Here is a 17,383-nt window from a genome sequence, read left to right as displayed (position 1 = left end):
ATTCATACAGTTTTACTTTCACATTTATTTTTCAAAGTACTTTTATTTTGAAATAATACATCAGAATTTTATCAGAGTACTTTAGTTCAACACTTGGGGTAGTCTAGTATACCCCAGAAGTGGAACCGTCCCGGGATATCAGCCAGATTTTTTTAAATCAATTTTTGAAATCAGGCGAAATGACAGCTAAAATAGGCAATTTTCAAAGTACTTTTATTTTGAAATGATACATCAGAATTTTATCAGTGTACTTTAGTTCGAGTCTTGGGGTCGTCTAGTATACCTCAGAAGTGGAACCGTCCCAGGATATCAACCAGATTTTTTTTTAAATCAATTTTTGAAATCGGGCGAAATGACAGCAAAAATGGGCAATTTTTAAAGTACTTTTATTTTGAAATGATACATCAGAATTTTATCAGAGTACTTTAGTTCGAGTCTTAGGGTCGTCTAGTATACCTCAGAAGTGGACCCGTCCCGGGATATCAGCCAGATATTTTTAAATTAAAATTTGAAATAAGGGTAAATGACAGAAATAACTAGCAATTTTCTAAGTAGTATTACTCGGAATTCCTAAATTATTTTTTATATCATAATACTTTAGTTTGGGTCTCGGGGTGCTCGAGTGCCTCTCTCAAGTGGACCCGTTCTTGGATGGCTTCCCGTTTTTTATTTATTCATATTTATTTTTTTCAATAAAGGGACTAGCGCTGTGAAGCCACCAGGGGACTTGCGCTGTGAAGCCACCGCGTTCCATTATGAAGCTAGCGCGTTGCAGTACCATAATGCACACAATGCAAACAATGATCCAAATGAGGGGCGGCTAGCTTGACTTCGTTTTTACGAGTGGAGGGTGACTTGACCGCAGTAGTCTGGGGGCGGGTCATATTAGCTCCCGCTTGGACAGTTGAAGAGGTTCGAGAGTTGCTCGGTCTAAAAATGTCTCTCATTTCACTTTCAACTGCGTCATAATTAGCACTGTTGGGTGCAGTTGATTGTGTCCTTTGCCGCCGCTCGAGACAGGAAGCCAAAGAAGTTAGTTTCTGGGGTCGACAAAATGTTTTGCAAAAGTCCAACTGCTTGCCGAAGTGATTGTGCGTCCTCTTCCTTGTATTTTTATGAACAGGAACCCGCGTCAGGTTCTCAGCCAATCAGAGCTTACCAGTCAGAGCTAGCCAATCAGAGCTGGCTTCCGTTTCAACTAGACTCCTTCCGTTTTCACTATACTTTCACTCGTACATACATACATTCTCCTCTCACATTCATACATTCCTCACATACATATATATTCACTCTTGTACACATATATTTTATTTATACAAACATACATTTCACAGACTAAAAATGTGTGAATGTGAGAGTAAACATGTATGAAAATAAGAGTGAAAATGTATAAACGTGAGAGAGAAAATGTATAAACGTGAAAGTAAAAATGTATAAATGTGAAAGTAAAAATTTATGAATGTAAGAGTGAAAATGTATAAATAGGAAAGTAAAAATGTATGAATGTGAGAGTGAAAATGTATAAATAGGAAAGTAAAAATGTATGAATGTGAGAGTGAAAATGTATAAATAGGAAAGTAAAAATGTATGAATGTGAGAGTGAAAATGTATAAATGTAAAAGTAAAAATGTATGAATGTGAGAGTGAAAATGTATAAATGGGAAAGTAAAAATGTATGAATGTGAGAGTGAAAATGTATAAATGTGAAAGTAAAAATGTATAAATGTGAAAGTAAAAATGTATGAATGTGAGAGTGAAAATGTATGCATGTGAGAGTGAAAATGTATGAATGTGAGAGTGAAAATGTATGAATGTGAGAGTGAAAATGTATGAATGTGAGAGTAAAAATGTATGAATGTGAAAATAAAAATGTATGGATGTGAAAGGAGAATGTATGCATGTGAGAGGAGAATGTATGTGTGTGAGAGTGAATATATATGTATGTGAAAGGAGAATGTATGTGTGTGAGAGGGCCAGAATGAAAAATGTCTTGTACGGCCCCTCATAAAAAAGAATGTTATTTTGCCTCATTCAAATCTTAATATCTGAACATTAAAAATGTAAACTAAAGTGCAATCACATTCGTAAATGAATGGCTTCTGGTTTTTGAAATGTAAATAAACCAGTCTATTGTGATAAAACAACAAAATTGCAATACCTGCAATAACCATCAAAGTGAAGTCTAACTCTAACTGTAGTCTTCAAACATCTCTGAATAAGGAAAAACATTGCAATAAAATAATGCAAACTGGTTAAACTAGTAGCTGAGATCTGTCATGACAGAACATCTCTTCAATGATATCTGGTGCCATCTAGCGTCGTGAATGGAGAGAGTAGCTGAGATTTGTCATAACAGAACATCGCTTCAATGATGTCTGGCGTCATTTCAATGAGATCTGGCGTCATTTAGCCAGATATCATTGAAGCGATGTCATATTTTATGGGTTTCTGCACCATGAGCATGGTGTAATTATTGACATCAACAATGGCGAGCTACTAGTTTATTTTTTTGATTGAAAATATTACAATATTTATTAAAACGAAAACATTAAGAGGGGATTTAATATAAAATTTCTATAACTAGTACTAACATTTATCTTTTAAGAACTACAAGTCTTTCTATCCATGGATTGCTTTAACAGAATGTTAATAATGTTAATGCCATCTTGTTGATTTATTGTTATAATAAACAAATACAGTACTGATGTACAGTATGTTGAATGTATATATCTGTCTTGTGTCTTATCTTTTCATTCCAACAATAATTTAGAGAAAAATATGGCATATTTTATAGATGGTTTGAATTGCGATTAATTACGATGAATTCATTTTTAAGCTGTGATCAATCCGATTAAAAATTTTAATCGTTTTGACAGCCCTAGAAAAAACATCTACATTTTTCCTGGATTATCTGAGATGTTACTGATCAAAACAGTGTGTACTGTGTTAAAATTAGTTTCCCTTTCTACACCTTCAATTCAAATCATGGTTTGATTTTGAATAATTACTCTCTTTCTCAAATTCATTTTATCAATCAAAATAAAATCAAATTAAAAAAAAAACAAAATAAATGACTTACATATCAATTAACATCAACATTAGTCGCAGCCGTAGATGCACAGAAAGTCAACATTGAGAGACTGATTTAGCCATCAAAGAGCAAATTACGCTGATTTCAAAGTAAAAATATCAATACAATGCTAGACTGACATTGTGAACTTGCGTAATCATCCTGGCTCTGCACATTGGAAAGCGGCCAAGCTACCGAGAAGAAGAGCAATTACACCAGAGATAAGGATCACAGCAGTGACTATTACGCTTGATGAATAGTGCTCCGAGTCTGGCACGTGTGAGATAAATCATTTTGCAAGAGACCCCCATGTGCGTTTTATTCTAAAGGAAGGAAGTTTATGTTGAGTTAGTCACCTGGATTTCAGGCACCACCGTCCCCCTCTCGGCGCAGGAGCCGGCAAAGGCGGTGAGCGGCGCAGGCGTGACGATAGGGCCGGGTCGGGCGAAGCTGCTGAGGTCGCAGCCGGGGATGTCGTTCTCCTCGTGGCGCATGACCACCGTGTCCATGACGAAGAAGCGGCCCCACGGCAGCCAAAGGGTGTGCTCCTGTGTGATGAAGGGGGCGCGCTTAAAGTGCAGGGCCACGGCGATGCCTCCGTCCGTCACCAAGTCGAAACTGAAAGACCAGATTGTCACTCTTGTACAATTATGTTTTAGAGCAGAGGTCCCCAAACTTTTTCCTGTGAGTGCCACATAACTTTTTCCTTCTCTAATGGGGGGCCGGGGTCAGTTTGTAACAGAAAAGGTGTGAAGATTGCAGGAGTGCCTAAATGTAAAAATTAGGGCTGTCAAACGATTAAAAATTTAAATCTAGTTAATTACAGTTTAAAAATTAATTAATCCTAATTAATCCCAATTCAAACCATCTCTAAAATATGCCATATTTGTCTGTAAATTATTGTTGGAATGGAAAGATAAAACACAAGATGGATATACTGTATACATTCAACATATGGTACATAAGTACTGTATTTGCTTATTATAACAATAAATCAACAAAATGGCATTAACATTATTAACATTCTGTTAAAGCGATCCATGGGTAGAAAGACTTGTAGTTCTTAAAAAAATGTTCGCACAAGTTATAGAAATTTTATATTAAAACTAGGGCTGTCAAAATTATTGCGTTAACGAGCGGTTAATAATTTCTTAAATTAATCCCGTTAAAATATTTGACGCAATTAACGCACAAATGCCCCGCTCAAACATATTAAAAGGACAGCAAAGTGAAAGGTGTACTTGTTGTGTTTTTCTGAGTTTTGCCACCCTCTGCTGGCACTTGGGTGCGACTGATTATATAGGGTTCAGCACCCATGAGCATTGTGTAAGTAATTATTGACATCAACAATGGCGGGCTACTAGTTTATTTTTTGATTGAAAATTTTACAAATTTTATTAAAACGACAACATGAAGAGGGGTTATAATATAAAATTTCTATAACTTGTACTAGTTATTATCTTTTATTTATTTTCTATTAATTTTTATAAATATATATTTTATTTATTTATACATTTTATTTATTATTTTTATTTATCTTTTAAGAAGCATACAAGTCTTTCTATCGATGGATCGCTTTAACAGAATGTTAATAATGGTAATGCCATCTTGTTGATTTATTGTTATAATAAAGAAATACAGTACTATGTGCGATTAATTAAGATTAATTAATTTTTGAGCTGTAATTAACTCGATTAAAAATTTTAATCGTTTGACACCCCAAATTAAAACCCCTCTTAAGGTTTTTGTTTTATTAAAAAGTGTCAAATTTTCACTCAAAAAAAACAAAAAACAAAACTATTAGCCCGCCATTTTTGATGTCAATAATTACACAATGCTCATGGGTGCTTAAGCCCATAAAATCAGTCGCACCCAAGCGCCAGCAGAGGGCGACAAAACTCCCAAAAACACAAGTAGCAAGTTGACATTGCACTGTGCTGTCATTTTAATCTGTTTGAGCCGGGCATGTGCGTTAATTGTGTCAAATATTTTAAAGTGATTGATTAAAAAAATTAATTACCGCCCGTTAACGTGATAATTTTGACAGCCCTAGTAAAAATTTATTGTTTTTCAGAAAGCCACAATCAAATAACCCTTTCTGAATTCTTCACGGAACAAAAGTAAATAAAATTAAAATAATATAATACAATATAATATAATAATTAATAATAATAATAATAACACTATTAATTAAATAGATAATAACCAAATAACCCTCTCTGGGTTCTTCAAAGAAAAAAGCCAGGAAATAAATAACACTATTGAAAAAAAAAAAAAAAAAAAAAAAAAAAAAAAAAAAAAAAAACACCATTTTTTTGTTTTTTTTTTTGTTCAGGGGGCCGGACCAAATGTGGCCGTAGTTTGGGGACCCCTGTTTTAGAGTTAGCTTTCCGCGACAGCTAACATAATGCATGCCTTCCGTTGGCGTTCACTTCTGCGTGTTGTGTAGTATAAAACCTATTTCCTATTTTCAAAAAACCTATTTTCATATCCATACCCATTCACGACGCTAGATGGCGCCAAATATCATTGAAGCGATGATCAGTCATGACAGATCTCAGCTACTCTCCCCATTCACGACGCTAGATGGCGCCAGATATCATTAAAGAGATGTTCTGTCATGACAGATCTCAGCTTCTCTCAAGTTTAACCAGTTTGCAATTTTTTATTGCAATGTTTATCCTAATTCAGTTTTGTTTCAAGACTACAGGTACAGTTAGACTTCACTTTGATGGTTAATGCAGTTATTGCAATTTTGTTGTTTTATCACAATAGATTGGTTTATTTACATTTCAAAAACCAGAAGCCATTCATTTATGAATATGATTGCACTTTAGTTTACATATTTAAATGTTCAGATAGCATCATTTTTCCCTAAAATATATATTGTTATAATCATTTCTTTCGGATGTACTGTGATTATTTTCCGTATAAAAATTAATTTGGTGTTCAAAAAGTCTTTTTTCAAACTTGAGTCTTGAAAAAGTGGGGGTCGTCTTATTATCAGGGCCGTCTTATATTCGGTCCAATACGGTACTTATCAGTTATATCGAACTAATTTTATATTTTTCGATCTCAATTTTTGGGTTAGTAGCAACCAATGAGTTATTTTGGGTTAGAAAACAAGACACTCTTTCTTTCTGTCTTCGAAGAGTGAAAGCTGTCGTGTCGCAATGTACGCTTTCTCTTCCCGCTGACATTTTTATCATTTTCTAGTGTCTGGATAAAGCGCGCACTCTTGATCTTTCTCCCCGATATCCTTTCATCGACATCCCTCATCATCAACACTCCTCTAATCTGCTTTGGCCTTGAAGTCTTTTCCTCTCTGTCTTGGTCTTTGCTTGCGTGACGCCGCCTTCCTTCATCTCTCTCCCCCTCGTGAGCCTTTTTCTCACGCATGGCTCTTTTTTCGCAAAATTCTATACGCTTCTCTAGGAGTGAGCTTATGTGTAAACACTCCTCCATCTCCCTGCTTTTCCCTCCTGTAAACATGGCCCTGCAACTCCCCCTGCAAGTCACCAGCACAAGCATTCCCTACTGCAATCACTGTAAACAGGCGCAGTGCAGCGTGAAATCAGAAATGCACCTGTTCAGCCACTTAGAAATGGGAAAGCTGTCTAGACTCATTTCTATGATGTGTTCTTTATTGTCCGGGGCCGGCCTCTTTCAAAGTGTGTTGCCCCCCAAAAAGTTTCCTGACATGAACTACAGAGGTTTTTTGAGGTTATCACCGCTATCTGACAGCATCTGCATTTACATGGGCACATTTATTTGGAAAAAAAAGCCTGATCGGAATAAAATTGTTGGTAACACTTTACAATAAGGGTCCCTTACCGTATTGGCCGGAATATAAGACGGTGTTTTTTGCATTGAAATAAGACTGAAAAAGTGGGGGTTGTCTTATATTCGCGGTCTAGACATTATACCCATTCACGACGCTAGATGGCGCCAGATATCATTGAAGCGATGTACTGTCATGACAGATCTCAGCTACTCTCAAGTTTAACCAGTTTGCATTATTTAATTGCAATGTTTTTCCTTATTCAGATTTGTTTCAAGACTACAGTTACAGTTAGACTCCACTTTGATGGTTAATGCAGTTATTGAAATTTTGTTGTTTTTATCACAATAGATAGGTTTATTTTAGGGCTGTCAAAATTATCGCGTTAACGGGCGGTAATTAATTTTTTAAATTAATCACGTTAAAATATTGCAATTAACATGCAATTAACGTATGTGCGGAAGGACCCACTCGGAAGTTTATTTACATCTGTGTTTTGGATTATTGTCTTGCTGCAGCATCCATCCTCTTTTTTAGCTTCAACTGCCTGACGGATTTTCTAGCAAAACATCCTGATAAACTTTTGAATTCATTCTTCCATTAAAGATTGCAAGTTGTCCAGGCCCTGAGGAAGCAAAACAGCCCCAAATCATGATGCTCCCTCCCCCAGGCTTCACGGTGGGATGATGTGTTGATGTTAGTGAGCTGTTACATTTTTCCACCACACATGATGTTGTGTGTTACTCCCAAACAATTCAACTTTTTTGTCATCAGTCTACAAAATATCTTGCCAAAACATCTGTGGAGTGTCCAAGTGCCTTTTTGCGAACATTAAACTAGCAACAATGCTTTTTTGTTGTTGGTTTTTTTTTTTTTTTTACAGCAGTGGCTTCCTCTGTGGAGTCCTTCCATGATTCTTGTCCATAGTTGTGCACATAGATATTGGACTGTGCCAGTGACTTCTGTAAGTCTTTAGCAGACACTCTAGGGTTCTTTTTTACCTCTCTGAGTATTCTGCGCTGAACTCTTGGCATCATCATTGGTTCTCCCACTCTTTGGGAGAGAAGCAACAGTGCCAAACTCTCTCCATTTGTAGACAACTTCTCTGATTGTGGATTGATGAACATCCAGACTTTTAGAGATGTTTTTTTTATCCCAGCTTTATACAAATCAACAATCCTTGATCGCACGTCTTCAGACAGCTCTTTTGACCGAGCCATGATGCACATCAGACAATGCTTCTCATCAAGACAGTTCTTACCAGATGTGTGTTTTATAGTGGGCGGGGCAGCTTTAAACCACTCATCAGTGATTAGGCACTGATGGAGAAAATACAGTATTATGTGACCCGAAGTGAATTAGCACATTATGCCTTATGATAAATTCAATCCGGGACAAAGGGCGGAATGATGGGGGAAATTATTACATTATGCCTTTGTGATGTATGCTGTGAACAACTTCTATTGCTTTTCACCTTGTTCCCATAGTTAGGAGACGCGCTTGAGTAGGGAATCTCACGAGATAACTTGTTTTGCACCATAGTAAAAGGGAAACCCTCGAGATAACTTGTTTTGCACCCACAAAATTGACCATTTGTTGCATCTGTTGCAGCACAGCTCATTTGTTCCATGTGAAAAGCCCTTTTTCAAGGGGGCTGAACCAAAAGTAGCTTTAATGTTTGTCATTGGACGGGGCCGCGCTGCTCGGAGGCGGAAGTTGGCCTCTCCGCCTCAGAGGGGCGCATCCTTAAAAAAGCGGACGTTCCCGGGCGACCCGTGAAGTCCGCTGGTGGATTAAGCGTACGGATCGCCCAGCTTTGTCCTTTTGCCGCTTTACTGGAGTGTTGCTGGCTTCCCACTCACTTGTCACGGTAAGCGATTTCCATTGCTAAAGGGACATTTTGTTTCGCTGTAACGGTAACGCGAGGATTCTGGGGTTGACAAACTGAAATCTAGCATCATCGTTGACATTTGTTGATACTTGTTTGCTTGCTCTTGTGGGATTGTAATCAATAAATCTCCTTTTTTCTGCATTTTCTAATCAATAAACATTGTCTATTGAGCAAAAGTGTGCCTGTTACTGATTCACCGCGAACCTGGAAATTTCGGAAAACAGGCACACACCTAAATTAAATTGTTTGGTAAAAAATGGTTACAATTTCTCTTTAAGTCTCCTTAGGCAGAGGGTTCGCTTACTTATTTTTACCCTTTCTGTCATTTTTTGCATACTATCTTCATCAAAATATGAAAACCTATAAATGTTTGGGTGGTTTTAGTTAAAGCATACAGTTTTTTCATCTGTGTGATTTTGACATAGATGTCCATCATGTTTGATGGTGATTTTATGCAGAAATGTGAGAATTTTAAAATGTTCAGACACTTTCTCATACCACTGTAAGTATTGTGAGTATTTATGTCAATGTAATCCTGTTGCGTGTTGTACAAACCGCATTATAATCCAACATTTTAGATTGGATTGCAGGTAATTTCAAAAATGTGACAAAGCCAAAATTAAGTCAACATTTGTACAGAATGCATGTGTGTCGCCTCAAATAAAATGTCTCCTCTAATTCCTCAAGTAGCCGCCGTTGTCTTGCAAACACTGTCCATCTGCGATCGCTTTCTTTGACTTGGCATATTTAATTCCTTTTCCTCGCCTGCTGCTACTGACGCATAATTTACGAGCATGCACCAGATAGGCTTTGTTTGATGTCTCTGGGAATTGTGCCCGGCTCTCCCGAAATGGAAAGCGCAAGACCGATCAATGGCGGCGGTCTAGCATCTTTGGAACTCAACGTCGACGGCGTTTGACTCTTACCTTCCATCCTGCCTGGTGACGGTGTACCCGAACGCCGGTTTGTTGATGAAGCTGATGTTGACGCCCACCAACGGCGTTCCGTCCGAGGTCACCACTTGTCCACGGATGACGCAAGCGTGCCTGCAAGAGAGACGGGGTCAGTACCGAGACGAAAAATTGAGGCGTGTGCTTAATGATGCCAAAGAATAATAGTCCCTCTCTAAATTAGGACAAGTGTCTCGAATTAAACTGGGACGTGGAAAACACGAGTTTATTGTTTGGATAATGCATCACTTCGAAGCCAAAAATGGCCACGGGGGATGAATCAATGTCTTTACAGCTCAAGCAATTAAAACGACACTTTAATTCCTCCAAGTGTTGCCCCACAATACTAATGACCAAGAAGAGGCTGTTTTTCAGAATTGGTCAATCTTCACTGACAAAATGCCTGTACTTGTATGAAGACATTCTGTGTCAGGGGTCTAAAATTTGTTGCCCATGCATGGGCGTCACCAGCAGTGTTGCGCACGTTACTTTAAAAAAATAATTAGTTATAGTTACTCACTACTTCTTCAAAAAAGTAACTGAGTTAGTAACTGAATTACTCTATAGTAAAAGTAACTAGTTAACAGGGAAACTAACTATTTCCGTTATTTGAAATTTTCCGAGCAGTATTCGAGTCAGTTGAATAGAGAAGAACAGACAGGTAGTTGTGTTATAGAACCTTGTAATATTTATTGCACCTCACCAGCAACAGATTTATCCTACACTTGAAGTGCAACAAAAATAAACAGATTCCAATTGCTTACCACAGATGTCGACAAAAGTTTTGCCTCGGGACATAAATTACAATTTACATGCATGTTCTTTCCTTTAATTTCGACCAACTTGAAATAGTGTTTATATCTCCACCTCGTAAAGGACACATTTTCCTCTGAATGCTCTGCCATCATATCCCTCTGCATGTGTTTTGCATGTGTGTGTTTGCCGCACGCGCTGTTCTGGTTTTACATTCGCTCTGAAGTACGTGCGCTATTAGGCTCGAGCGTTTACGTCACAGAATATTGGAAGCAGGTCTGGCTCGCGGGACATTAAACTTGCCAGTTCGATAAAGAGACAAACTATTTGCTAAGGCGAAAAACAGATATGTGATCAAACTTAAGGATGTGAACAATGTTGACCCTTACGAGCAAGCCAAACACAAATGGAGTAAAAATGTCGACGGGCTTCCACAATTACGTGAAATGGACATTCTGCTGTATTTATTGTTTGGTGTATGTTACTAAACTCATCAGCAATTCCGAAATTACAAATCACTACAAAGCTACGAACAGTTTTGCTGCGGATGGGTGCAGGTACCTTCTTGCCAAGGTAGGCTATGTGTGTTTATTATTTTCATTGCCATGAACCTGAACGCACCCCAAGTCTTGGATGACAAATAAACAGAGCAGAGTAGACTCGCTACGGCTGGTAGTTTTTTCAATTTATTGAAAGTAAGTAATGGACCGCTTTTGACTGTCAGTAACGGTTACGGCGTTGTAACGGCGGAAAAAATATTTGGTTAGATTACCCCACTGCTGAAAAAATAACGGCGTTATTCCCAACACTGGTCACCAGACATATTTCGCTGGGGCATGTGCCCCAGTATTGATCTGCAGTGCCCCAGTATAATTTTCACCGGTGAAAAAAAAAAAAATAATAATACTTAGAGTTTTAAATCTACATGGCATCATCTACAGCAGTGTTTTTTAACCTTTTCTGTGTCACTGCATGTTTTTACATTGGAAAAAATCTCGCGGCACACCACAAACCAAAAATGTTTCAAAATTACTTTCTGTACAGTATATTTAATTATAAAATAATTTCTCAATATTTATACTTACTCTGTGTGAAACTTGAGCCTCTATGGATGAACACAAAGCCGATACACTGGCAGGTCTTCGTCAACAGCTCTTAGTCTCTCTCTGTTTTTATTTTTTTATAGCAGTTAGGCTTGAAAAGCTCAGAATTGTCAGACGGGGACATTAGAAATGTCTAATCGCATCAGGGGCAAGCATCTCACTGACAATGGCTTTGCAGGCAGGTTAGTGTTGTCTCTTTTTGGATTCAGCAACAAGTTTAGCAACAAGGTAACTGGTTTTGAGGGCTTTCTCATTTACCTTTGTAGTGTTTCTCAAAAAAGTTGCCTTTTTTCTCTGTGTTTTCATGGAGGCGAACAAAATAGTCAATGGACTTTTGAAACGAGAGCAAATGCAACTGCTCGTGTCACGTCCAAGAACTGCTCGGATTTCTAGCCATCAGCTACCTTGCGGTCCACAACAATGTGTTGGGATTAGGGGTATAACGGTACACAAAAATCTCGGTTCGGTACGTACCTCGGTTTTGAGGTTACGGTTTGGTTCATTTTCGGTACAGTAAGAAAACAAAATGCAAAATATAAATGTGCTAGTTGTTTATTACACACCTTTGTGCTTTCAATGATAGGAACATTAGCCTATACAAAGCTAGAATTCTGCTCAAAAAGTAGCGGGTATTTAAAGATAATCCAACAACAATTTGCCTTTCAGACCTCGCGTATTGGTCAGCTTTCTTTCTGAAAGAAAGAAGAAAAAAGAAGTCCTGTGCTAAAGAGAAAAGCAATCCCAATGACAAAGATTTTAACATGTATTTTACAAATATAATGCCTCCATGATCATTTTTTTTCCACACAGAAATTAATAAATTTAATTGTGTAAGCAGGATCTGTGTATTATTCTTATTATTTAATTACAGGTGTTTTAGCTCATTTCAATTTATTTTATTTAAATGGGCTATTACTTATTTTATTATGTGTTTATATTTTATAAATGTGATGTAGTATTCATTTATATTGTTTATTTTATGTTGTATAACTTTAGTTCCTGTGTGAATATTAGTTCCTACTTGCTTTGTTGTGGTAGGAGGGTATAGTATTGAACACGGGGTCGTGTTGGTTATTATTATAGCAGAGAAGACAGCAGTAAATCAACAAGGACAAGTCAACTGTGCCCCGATCTACCACTCAAGAGATCTGATGGACTCAAAAAGAGAGTTACGATTGCGTATTAGTTTGAAAATCGACCGGATTCACCGTATTTTTACACGAGTGACTTCCAGTCTGCCCGATCCTAGCTACCGGTAGAAGTATTGACGCAGGAAGGTCGCGTCTCACGTCAAATAATAAACTCTGCCGTTCTTTTCGCGTGCGTCGTGTTGAGCCGCTTCTGGGACGCGTCTAACACGTGGCCGCACTGTGACTGGTGTGCATTGGCTGATTGACTTTAACGCTCGCGTTTGACTGCGTTCACGCGGTGGCCACGTTGTCGCGCCGTTGACGTTTCTGAGTTATACTGTCCTACCGTGTTGGTCCTCATTATAGTAGAGAAGACGGAGTAAATATAATCTACACAAATAAAACTGTAACCCGACTGACTCACAGCCTCGGAAAGTAAGGGTTACATTACGTCAGAAACCCGTTCGGTACGCCTCCGTTCCGAACCGAACACCACGTACCGAAACGGTTCAATACAAATACATGTACCGTTACACCCTTAGTTGGAATAAAACACAGGGGGAGGATTGACGGTCTTGCATATGGATGAAATGGAAAGGACACTTTTGTGTATATTGACACTTGACGACTCTAATCAAATGATGTACAGTAGACGTGCTGGGGTCCACATTGTCGCAGATAGCAAGGTAGCTGACAGCTAGAAAGCTGAGCAGTTCTTGAACGCAACATGAGCAAGTCATTTGCACTAAAGTGCAATCACATTCGTAAATGAATGGCTTCTCATTTTTGAATTGTAAATAAATCTATAGTGATAAAACAACAAAATTGCAATAACTGCATTAATCATCAAAGACAAGTCTAACTGTAACTGTAGTCTTGAAACTAATCTGAGTAAGGAAAAACATTGCAATAAAATAATGCAAACTGGTTAAACTAGTAGCTGAGAGCTGTCATGACAGAACATCGCTTCAATGATATCTGGCGCCATCTAGCGTTGTGAATGTGTATAACGTCTAGACCGCGAATATAAGACAACACCCTCTTTTTCAATGTTATTTCAATGCAAAAAACACCTTCTTATATTCGGGACAATACGGTACGTTAACATACCGGCCACGTTCGCATTTTGTTGTTCATGCATTATGTAACATTATCACACTGTACCCTTATTTAGCATGTTGTTCTCTATTGTATTTTTATTAGGGCTGTCAAACGGTTAAAATTTTTAATCGAGTTAATTACAGCTTAAAAATTAATTAATTGTAATTAATCGCAATTCAAACCATCTATAAAATATGCCATATTTTTCTGTAAATTATTGTTGGAATGGAAAGACAAGACACAAGACGGATATATGCATTCAACATAAGGTACTTAAGTACTGTATATGTTTATTATAACGATAAATCAACAATATGGCATTAACAATATTAACATTCTCTTAAAGCGATCCATGGATAGAAAGACTTGTAGTTCTTAAAAAATAAATGTTAGTATAAGTAAGAGAAATTTTATATTAAAACCCCTCGTAATGTTTTCGTTTTATTAAAATTTGTAAAAATTTCAATAAAAAAATAAACTAGTAGCTCGCCATTGTTGGTGTTAATAATTACACCATGCTCACTCATTGTGCTGAACGCATAAAATCTTTTGGGCCCAAGCGCCAGCAGAGGGCGCCAAACACCAAAAAACAAGTAACAAGTGGACATTACACTCTGTATGGAGATAGAATAGTGCCAAAAGAAGTGAGGTTGTAAAATGAAAATTATTACAAATAATAACTTATTACACTGCTGCCATTTTAATCTGTTTGAGCGGGGCATGTGCGTTAACTGCGTCAAATATTTTAACGTGATTAATTTAAAAAAATTAATTACCGCCCGATAACACGATAATTTTGACAGCCCTAATTTTTAGATTAAATTGCCTTTCAAGATGATATATCTATGTGTTGGATTTTATCAAGTAAATTTCCCCCCAAAATGTGACTTATACTCTGGTGCGACTTTTATGTTTTTTCTTCGTCTTTATTGCGCATTTTTGGGCTGGTGTGACTTGTACTCAGGTGCGACTTATAGTCCGAAAAAATGCGGTTTAGCCACTGGATTAAAGCAACGCATCTATTTTGGATGAAAAAATTGCATCGTAGTGAAAATCTTAGAGCGTAATAGAAAGAAAATACATAAATATATGAGGACGCACAGCTGTATGAAACAATGACCTCCACTGTTTCTCTGTATTAAAGACAAAGTTGGATGAATGTTTTCCGTTCCGACTTTCATGCTTTATCTGCATAAAAGCAGAAAATCTTTTATTTTTGCAGCAAGAAACATGAAAGTCGAAAGATTCATGGTGACTTATGAAAAGAAAACAGTGCACAAAATAAAAGCAATCAAGCACAACAACAAAAAAACACCTCCTTGCATGTCTCTGAGGGTTTTTTTCCTCAGCCGAGCTGGAGCGATAATGAGATAAGAAAGCTTTACTTTGCTTTTTCGCTCTAATTAAAAAAAGCACGACTTATCTTTCTCATTGCGAAGGAAACAATAAAAGCGCAGATTGCTTGCTTGGCTGCTTATCGAGAACCCGGACATCGACGTTGGCAAATGAGATCCGATCGGCAGTCACCACAATTTATCGATTGCCGTTCACCAACAGTGGAAAAAACGTAAGTTAGCTAATGTAAATATTTTTACTTCTTGCTAGGAGCGTCCCAATCACATATTTTTACATGAGTCCAGGTCACCTTATTTTGACAGTCTGCCGAGTCGATATGTTGGAATTGTACAGTGGGGCACATAAGTATTTAGTCAACCACCAATTGTGCAAGTTCTACTTAAAAAGATTAGAGATGCCTCTAATTGTAAACATGGGTAAGCCTCAACCATGAGAGACAGAATGTGGAAAAAAAACAGAAAATCACATTGTTTGATTTTTTTTAAAGAATTTATTTCCAAATTAGAGTGGAAAATAAGTATTTGGTCACCTATAAACAAGCAAGATTTCTGGCTGTCAAAGAGGTCTAACTTCTTCTAATGAGGTCCAACGAGACTCCAATCGTTACCTGTATTAATGGCACCTGTTTTAACTCATTATCGGAATAAAAGACACCTGTCCACAATCTCAGTCAGTCACACTCCAAACTCCACTATGGCCAAGACCAAAGAGCTGTCGAAGGACCCCAGAGACAAAATTGTAGACCTGCACCAGGCTGGGAAGACTGAATCTGCAATAGGTAAAACGCTTGGTGTAAAGAAATCAGCTGTGGGAGCAATTATTAGAAAATGGAAGACATACAAGACCACTGATAATCCCTCGATCTGGGTCTCCCTGCAATATCTCACCCCGTGGCGTCAAAATGATAACAAGAACGGTGAGCAAAAATCCCAGAAACACACGGGGGGACCACAGTAACAAAGGCTACTATCAGTAACACAATGCGCCGCCAGGGACTCAAATCCTGCACTGCCAGACGTGTCCCCTTGCTGAAGAAAGTACCCATGACAATTACAGGCCTCTCTAATATTTTAAAGTGGGAGAACTTGCACAATTAGTGGTTGACTAATAGTAAAAATACTTATTTGCCCCACTGGATGTACAGTGCCTTGCAAAAGTATTCGGCCCCCTTGAATCTTGCAACCTTTCGCCACATTTCAGGCTTCAAACATAAAGATATGAAATTTAATTTTTTTTGTCAAGAATCAACAACAAGTGGGACACAATCGTGAAGTCGAACAACATTTATTGAATAATTTAAACTTTTTTAACAAATAAAAAACTGAAAAGTGGGGCGTGCAATATTATTCGGCCCCTTTACTTTCAGTGCAGCAAACTCACTCCAGAAGTTCAGTGAGGTTCTCTGAATGATCCAATGTTGTCCTAAATGACCGATGATGATAAATAGAATCCGCCTGTGTGTAATCAAGTCTCCGTATAAATGCACCTGCTCTGTGATAGTCTCAGGGTTCTGTTTAAAATGCAGAGAGCATTATGAAAACCAAGGAACACACCAGGCAGGTCCGAGATACTGTTGTGGAGAAGTTTAAAGCTGGATTTGGATACAAAAAGATTTCCCAAGCTTTAAACAACTCAAGGAGCACTGTGCAAGCCATCATATTGAAATGGAAGGAGCATCAGACCACTGCAAATCTACCAAGACCTTCCAAACCTTCTTCTCAAACAAGGAGAAAACTGATCAGAGATGCAGCCAAGAGGCCCATGATCACTCTGGATGAACTGCAGAGATCTACAGCTGAGGTGGGAGGGTCTCTCCATAGGACAACAATCAGTCGTACACTGCACAAATCTGGCCTTTATGGAAGAGTGGCAAGAAGAAAGCCATTTCTCAAAGATATCCATAAAAAGTCTCGTTTAAAGTTTGCCACAAGCCACCTGGGAGACACCAAACATGTGGAAGAAGGTGCTCTGGTCAGATGAAACCAAAATTGAACTTTTTGGCCACAATGCAAAACGATATGTTTGGCGTAAAAGCAACACAGCTCATCACCCTGAACACACCATCCCCACTGTCAAACATGGTGGTGGCAGCATCATGGTTTGGGCCTGCTTTTCTTCAGCAGGGACAGGGAAGATGGTTAAAATTGACGGGAAGATGGATGCAGCCAAATACAGGAACATTCTGGAAGAAAACCTTTTGGTATCTGCACAAGACCTGAGACTGGGACGGAGATTTATCTTCCAACAG

General features: G+C 38.0%; 1 protein-coding gene across 13 annotated transcripts in view; it reads right to left on the bottom strand.

Annotated features, from left to right (window-relative positions):
* The window catches only part of tenm4 (teneurin transmembrane protein 4), a 630,468-nt gene that overhangs the window by 195,628 nt on the left and 417,457 nt on the right, over positions 1–17,383 (bottom strand). For all 13 annotated transcript variants that reach the window (XM_057839253.1, XM_057839252.1, XM_057839254.1 and 10 more), the window contains 2 exons: positions 9,669–9,788; positions 3,427–3,688 (listed from right to left, as the gene is read on the bottom strand). In XM_057839253.1, the coding sequence (XP_057695236.1) occupies positions 3,427–3,688; positions 9,669–9,788 (382 nt within the window). The remainder of the gene's footprint in view (positions 1–3,426; positions 3,689–9,668; positions 9,789–17,383) is intronic.

The sequence above is a fragment of the Corythoichthys intestinalis genome, chromosome 6, assembly GCF_030265065.1.
Source record: "Corythoichthys intestinalis isolate RoL2023-P3 chromosome 6, ASM3026506v1, whole genome shotgun sequence".
In the NCBI taxonomy this organism is placed as follows: domain Eukaryota; kingdom Metazoa; phylum Chordata; class Actinopteri; order Syngnathiformes; family Syngnathidae; genus Corythoichthys; species Corythoichthys intestinalis.
This window is presented reverse-complemented; position numbering and strand designations above follow the sequence as displayed.